Consider the following 8,354-nt stretch of genomic DNA (forward strand, 5'->3'; position numbering starts at 1 on the left):
ATTCATTTCAATCTTTTTCGATCCCACACATGACTCGAAATATCGGATTATTTAGGTATCGAGAAGGAATCGGAAAGATTCAAAAATTTCAATGCATTTCAATCTTTTTCAATCCCACACTTGATCCGAAATGTCGGATAATTTAGGTATTGAGAAGGATCCGGAAAGATTCAAAAATTTCAATTCATTTCAATCTTTTTCGATCCCACACACGACTCGAAATATCGGATTATTTAGGTATCGAGAACGATTCGAAAAGATTCAAAAATTTCAATTCATTTCAATCTTTTTCAATCCTACACATGACCCGAAATATCGGATTATTTAGGTATTGAGAAGAATTCGAAAAGATTCAAAAATCACAATTCATTTTAATCTTTTTCAATCCTACACATGACCCGAAATATCGGATTATTTAGGTATTGAGAAGGAATCGGAAAGATTCAAAAATTTCAATGCATTTCAATCTTTTTCAATCCCACACTTGATCCGAAATGTCGGATAATTTAGGTATTGAGAAGGATCCGGAAAGATTCAAAAATTTCAATTCATTTTAATCTTTTTCAATCCTACACATGACCCGAAATATCGGATTATTTAGGTATTGAGAAGGAATCGGAAAGATTCAAAAATTTCAATGCATTTCAATCTTTTTCAATCCCACACTTGATCCGAAATGTCGGATAATTTAGGTATTGAGAAGGATTCGGAAAGATTCAAAAATTTCAATTCATTTCAATCTTTTTCGATCCCACACACGACTCGAAATATCGGATTATTTAGGTATCGAGAACGATTCGAAAAGATTCAAAAATTTCAATTCATTTCAATCTTTTTCAATCCTACACATGACCCGAAATATCGGATTATTTAGGTATTGAGAAGGATTCGGAAAGATTCAAAAATCACAATTCATTTTAATCTTTTTCAATCCTACACATGACCCGAAATATCGGATTATTTAGGTATTGAGAAGGATTCGGAAAGATTCAAAAATTTCAATTCATTTTGTTGTAATAATAATTAAATAAATACATGCCAGGACTGGTTGGTGGTTGGGATGTTTGAAAAATACGCATATTTAAAAATATAACAATATTTTTATTTGTCACAGCACAAAATATCACTGGGTTGCAAATTAAATAGTTTATTCAATTTATAAATACTGTTAATTGTCTGAGCTCATGAATACCCGAATAATTGAATACAAATTATTGAGTTGAGCTCGAGTAAATAATGAATTAAAAATAATCAAATTGAGTTCCATTGAACACTGAGTTGAATGCAAAAATGTCATGATAATAAGTAACGTGATGTCAGAGGTTACTGAGCGAAGTGAACACATTAATTACTATTTTTAATAGCACTGAATACATAAATATTTTTGTTATTGAGTTTTAATAGTGATGATCACTTAATTGAATTGAATTTAATGAGCTCATCATAAATTACACTGATTTTAATTTATTTGTTGAACACGTGGTAGCATGATAGCAGAGGCTACTGAGCGAAATATAACTTTGAAATTAATTAAGAAATTGAGCATAATGATAATTAAATAAATAATAAAACTGAGTCTTTTAAATTAATTGAGCACTGATAGCAAGTAAATGTTTAATAAATAATGCACCTGTTGCTTTCTCGATGATATAACCTCGTCAGGAACAGGTTGTAGAACGCTGGATTCCTTGAAGTTGTTTTATATTTATTTTTTGAGCTCTGAGCTCGCAATTATAAAAATAATTATATTTTTTGATAGAGTTATGAACCCTTAACGTAGTTTATTGATTACTTTTAATGATTTACTCGAGATGAGCGCAATTTTAATAGATTATACAAAACACGTGGTGACACTTGAAATTGTATAAACGAATAGATAATGGCGTCGGTCTTCTTGCCACGAGGCAGGAAAAATCCATGCGCATGCGTCGCACAGTGCAAGTCAAGTTCTCATAGATGGACACTAGGCCCCAGTAGGTGCTGCCTCTTTTTGTCGGAAGTTCAACTACATTCAAATTTGAATGTAGTTGTGATTACGCAACATTCCGCCCGCCATCAGCAACAGAGTTGATGATTGATGAGTTCTTGAGTACTTGATCTTTTGATGAGCATGTCATTGAACCAGTGAAGTTATTCTTCGTCATCTTCTTGTGGTTCTGGTTCAATTGGTAGGAGTGCAAGCTTCGTAATTGGACGAGTGAGTGTTGAGTTCACTGTTTTAAGCGTAGCAACCCTGGTCAATCCATCTTTGCCAGGGTGGAGTGCGATAATACGAGCGAGAGGCCACCTGGTTGGTGGAAACCTTTCGTCGGTGAGTAATACAAGTGACCCAACTTGGATTTGATGAGTTGGACGTTGCCACTTGGTGATTGCCAGTTGTCTTTGAAGATAACTTGTAGACCAATGATTCCAGAACTGTTGAACACGTTGTTGTAGAAATTGCCATCTGGACAATCGAGAACTATTTGTATCTATGAGTGCTGGTTCAGGAATCATGTTGAGTGCTCGTTCAATCAAGAAGTGACCAGGAGTGAGTGCATCCATATCATCTGGATCTTCCGTGAGTGGCTCCAATGGTCTTGAATTCAATATAGCTTCAATTTGCGTAAGAAGAGTCGTAAATTCTTCAAACGTAAATGAAGACTCTCCCACTGATCGAGTAAGATGATGCTTGAGTGATTTGACAGCAGCTTCCCACTTTCCACCCATGTGTGGAGCTGCTGGTGGATTGAAATGCCAGGCAATACTGTTCACAGTGATGTGATCCAGTATTTCTCTTGACTCTTGAGTTCCTTGAGTGAACAGACGGTTGAGATCAGTTTCATCGCCTTTGAACGTCGTTCCACAATCGCTGTAGAGTGCTGTGCAGATGCCTCGTCGGCTGATAAATCTGCGGAGTGCTGCGATGAACCCACTAGAGCTGTAGTCGCTGACTACCTCTAGATGTACTGCTGACGTAGAAAGGCAGACAAAAACACAAATCCAGCCTTTGTATGTTTTTGCTCCTCTGCGTCTCCAATTTTTGAGTGTTATTGGGCCAGCATAGTCAACTCCAGTGTGAGTGAATGCAGATGATGGAGTAACTCGTGATACTGGTAGCTGACCCATGAGTTGTTGAGCTCTATCAGCACGATGTCGTGCGCATCTTATACATTTGAGTATAATTGAGCGTACTGGTTGTCTACCGCCAATGATCCAGTACTTTTGTCGTATGAATGCCAGAGTAAGTTGAGTACCACCATGCATGGTACGCTGATGAGCATCAGAGATGATGAGTTTAGTGAGTGCCGCATTCCGTGGTAGAATAGCAGGATGCTTACTTTGGTCTTGATTTGGAGAATTTTCCAACCGTCCACCTACTCGAATGATGCCGTCGGTGTCAATGAATGCAACCAATCGAGCAAATGGATGACCATTAGGCCATGGTGCGTGTTTGAAGTGCATGTTGATCTCGTTTGAAAAATGAATGCGTTGAGTTTCTTTGATACAGAAGTTGAGTGCAGAAATTACTTCTTCAGAAGTAATTGGAGTCTTGAGTGATGAGTTTGGTGATTTCTTGATCATGTCACGAAGTCTAAAGCAGATTGCAGTAGCTCGTAACATGCGTAGGAGTGGTATTGGCCGTTCCATGATAGGCCAATTTGATTTCAGCGATGAATTCGATGAGAATAGAGCCAGTCCAGGCCGTTCTTCTGCTTGAGCTCCTGTATCATCGATTGATGGACATTTAGGCCAGGACGATGAACTCTTGAGCAACCATAGTGGGCCAGTCCACCATAGTTGATGATCACGGAGTTGAGTAGGTGTCAACCCTCGTGTTGCGCAGTCTGCTGGATTTTGTGTGCCCGGAATGAAATTCCAGTGGCCATCTGGAAGTAGATCTTGAATATGTGACACCCTATTTCGAACAAACTCCTTCCAGCGAGACGGATGAGATTTAATCCACGTGAGTGTAATTGTTGAGTCCGTCCACAAGTATATTGGCGATTGAGTGAGATTTAGAGTGCTCTGGCAGTGTTTTGTGAGTTTTGCCAACATGTGAGCTGCGGTGAGTTCTAACCTTGGTATCGTTAGTCGTTTTAACGGAGCTACCTTGGTTTTGGAGCAGAGCAGCGTAACTCTGACTCCATGAGCAGGTGTGTGGACTTTGATGAACACGGCAGCTGCCATTGCCAATTGAGAGGCGTCCGAGAATCCATGGATTTCGGTGGTTGAGCACGTGGATGAGTGGATCCATCTTGGAATTTTGATTTCAGAGATAAATTTGAGTTCATTTTTGAAGTTTCTCCACTTATGCCGTTGATTGGCTGCCAATGGATTGTCCCAGCTGGGCTTTTCGAGCCAAAGCTCCTGCATGAATACCTTGGCTCGAATGATGAGTGGTGCGAGAAATCCAAGAGGATCAAAGATTTGAGCAATCTCTGATAAAATGATCCTTTTTGTAAATTTTGGAGTTGAGCATGGTGGTGAGTACGTAAAATAGAACTGATCTGAGTGTGAGGACCAGTACATGCCCAGAATCTTGGTGCTGGAGTCTGGATCCTCAAATTTATGATTTTTGATCGCTTCCACATGATTGAGTTGTTATAATTTTGGATGATTGCTTGCCCATTTAGCAAGAGGGAATCCGCCCGCCTTGCAGAGTGCTTCAAGTTGATCAGCAACTTGTTGTAATGAGTCCAAGTCATCGGCACCACCAAAGATATCGTCAACATATCTTCCGTGGGTGAGTGGAATTATCGCAAGAGGAAATCGATGTCCTTCGTCTTCAACCAATTGAAGTAGAGCACAAACGGCCAAATATGGAGCTGGTCTGGTCCCGTAAGTGACCGTGGTGAGTTTATATGGAGTTATTTGGCCTTGTTGGTTGAACCAGAGTATTTGTTGAAGTGATTGATCGCGTTCGTCGACCAAAATCTGTCTAAACATCTTCGTGATATCTGTTATGAAGATGAGCTTATGAGTGCGAACTCCTATGAGTACGTCGAAGATGTCTAGTTGCAGTTTTGGACCGGTGTGAAGCACATCGTTGAGTGAAAGACCTGAGCTGGTGGTTTTGGAACCGTTGAACACTACTCGCAGCTTGGTTGTGATGCTGCTTTCCCGTAAGACTCCATGATAAGGGAGATAGTAGTCTGGTTCACTTATTGTTGATTGAGTTGATTCCACCATGTGGTTGAGTTCTTCGTATTCCTTCAGAAAATCAAGGTAGAGTGCTCTCAAACGATCGTCATGATCTAAACGACGTTTGAGATGAATAAGACAGCGGTATGCTGCTGAGTACGAATTTCCCAGCTGTTGAGGTGACGATTTGATTGGCAGTCGAACTATGTATCGTCCTGAACTGTCTCGTCGATGAGTTTGTTGAAAATGCGCTTCACACGCCTCCTCATCTGGGTTGAGTTCCTTGATTTTGCTGACTGGAATTTCTTCTTGAGTCCAGAAGCGTGATAGCAGGTCTTGAAGTTGTTGAGTTGACTGCTCGACAGCAGCATGATAAGTAATAGATGGTCGATGAGTGCGTTGAGTAACTGGACCAAGTAATATCCATCCGAAGATGGTATCTTGAGCGATTGGCAGGCCTTCAGACCTTTTAATGAGTGCATCTTTAATAATAAGACCATAATGATCGGCACCAATGATGATATCAATTGGTCCTGGTCTCATGAACGCTGGATCTGCCAATTGTAGTTGTTTGTATTGGTCCCAGTTGAGTGTGTTGAGTGCAACAGATGGTAGTTGAGTAGTGAGACCACCTAGTATATGAGCACTGATGATGACTGAGTCGTTTGAATGCCTAGATGAAAGCTTGAGTGCGACTTGACCTTTAGTTCTACCAGCATTGGCAACACCAATACCAATAATCTGGATAGATGAGTGAGTGCGTTTAAGTTTGAGTGAATTGACCAAGGAATCTGAAACAAACGATAATTCAGACCCTGGATCCAGCAATATGCGTACTGGATGAGTACTTAACTTGGTGATCAAGTCCACTAGGCACGTTGTGAGTAAGATTGCTGGGCGATGAGTACTAGTATGATGAATGCCGGACGTGTTGAGTGCAATTGAGTTCAGTTGAGCGTCGCTCGAGTCGTCATGTGGAAGCAGACGTCTTTATTGAGTGCCTTTAGCGGCTGAGCTAGATGGTTTTTGAGTGCTGTTGAGTCCCGGGTGTATCATGGTGTGATGTTTTTGTTCACACACCCTGCATGTGAATTGTGAATTGCACGCATCCGGTAGATGATGGCCAAAACAATTTTCACAAAGTCGCTTCTCCACAACGACTTGAGTGCGTTGAGCCTTTGTGAGTCCCAAGAATTGAGTGCATCTCACAATAAAGTGATCTCCTTTACACAAATCACAGGGATATTGTGCAGGAGGGAATACCTTCTTGGGAGGCTTCTTGAGTGCAGTAGATGAGTTCGTGGCTGGAGATTTAGGTTCCGATGAGTGCGACTTGGAAACAGCAGCAGCAGAGTATGACGCTGGTTTGCCAGATGAACGTGGTGGTTTTGATGCCTGTTCCACCCGTTCTTGAGCACGAGCACGACTGACTAAAAAGTCATTGAGATCTTTGAGTGATGGGTATTCAGTGAGCTCCTTGACCTGTGAATGGGGTTATATGAGTACAGCTGCCCAATGATGATGCTACCGACACAACCAACCAACCATCCGGCTCGAAGGACCATAAAATGTTGTAATAATAATTAAATAAAGACATGCCAGGACTGGTTGGTGGTTGGGATGTTTGAAAAATACGCATATTTAAAAATATAACAATATTTTTATTTGTCACAGCACAAAATATCACTGGGTTGCAAATTAAATAGTTTATTTAATTTATAAATACTGTTAATTGTCTGAGCTCATGAATACGTGAATAATTGAATACAAATTATTGAGTTGAGCTCGAGTAAATAATGAATTAAAAATAATCAAGTTGAGTTTAATTGAACACTGTGGTGAATGCAAAAATGTCATGATAATAAGTAACATGATGTCAGAGGTTACTGAGCGAAGTGAACACATTAATTACTATTTTTAATAGCACTGAATACATAAATATTTTTGTTATTGAGTTTTAATAGTGATGATCACTTAATTGAATTGAATTTAATGAGCTCATGATAAATTACACTGATTTGAATTTATTTGTTGAACACGTGGTAGCATGATAGCAGAGGCTGCTGAGCGAAACATAACTTTTAAATTAATTAAGAAATTGAGCATAATGATAATTAAATAAATAATAAAACTGAGTCTTTTAAATTAATTGAGCACTGATAGCAAGTAAATGTTTAATAAAAAATGCACCTGTTGCTTTCTCGATGATATAACCTCGTCAGGAACAGGTTGTAGAACGCTGGATTTCTTGAAGTTGTTTTATATTTATTTTTTGAGCTCTGAGCTCGCAATTATAAAAATAATTATATTTTTTGATAGAGTTATGAACCCTTAACGTAGTTTATTGATTACTTTTAATGATTTACTCGAGATGAGCGCAATTTTAATAGATTATACAAAACACGTGATGATACTTGAAATTGTATAAACGAATAGATAATGGCGTCGGTCTTCTTGCCACGAGGCAGGAAAAATCCATGCGCATGCGTCGCACAGTGCAAGTCAAGTTCTCATAGATGGACACTAGGCCCCAGTAGGTGCTGCCTCTATTTGTCGGAAGTTCAACTGCATTCAAATTTGAATGTAGTTGTGATTACGCAACACATTTCAATCTTTTTCAATCCTACACTTGATCCGAAATATCGGATTATTTAGGTATTGAGAAGGATTCCGAAAGATTCAAAAATTTCAATTCATTTCAATCTTTTTCGATCCCACACATGACTCGAAATATCGGATTATTTAGGTATCGAGAAGAATTCGAAAAGATTCGAAAATTTCAATTCATTTCAATCTTTTTCAATCCTACACATGACCCGAAATATCGGATTATTTAGGTATTGAGAAGGATTCGGAAAGATTCAAAAATTTCAATTCATTTCAATCTTTTTCAATCCCACACTTGATCCGAAATATCGGATTATTTAGGTATTGAGAAGGAATCGGAAAGATTCAAAAATTTCAATGCATTTCAATCTTTTTCAATCCCACACTTGATCCGAAATGTCGGATAATTTAGGTATCGAGAAGGATTCGAAAAGATTCAAAAATTTCAATTCATTTCAATCTTTTTCAATCCTACACATGACCCGAAGTATCGGATTATTTAGGTATTGAGAAGGATTCGGAAAGATTCAAAAATTTCAATTCATTTCAATCTTTTTCAATCCTACACATGACCCGAAATATCGGATTATTTAGGTATTGAGAAGGATTCGGAAAGATTCAAA

At 38.9% G+C, this 8,354-nt stretch overlaps 1 protein-coding gene across 1 annotated transcript; it reads right to left on the reverse strand.

The window, feature by feature from the left end:
• Positions 1 to 2,130: 2,130 nt before the first annotated feature.
• On the reverse strand, positions 2,131 to 4,356 carry LOC130670511 (uncharacterized). Its single transcript, XM_057473922.1, has one exon. The coding sequence runs from the start codon at positions 4,354 to 4,356 to the stop codon at positions 2,131 to 2,133; it is 2,226 nt and encodes a 741-aa protein (XP_057329905.1).
• Between the last annotated feature and the right edge of the window lie 3,998 nt (positions 4,357 to 8,354).

The sequence above is a fragment of the Microplitis mediator genome, chromosome 6 (assembly GCF_029852145.1).
Source record: "Microplitis mediator isolate UGA2020A chromosome 6, iyMicMedi2.1, whole genome shotgun sequence".
NCBI lineage: Eukaryota > Metazoa > Arthropoda > Insecta > Hymenoptera > Braconidae > Microplitis > Microplitis mediator.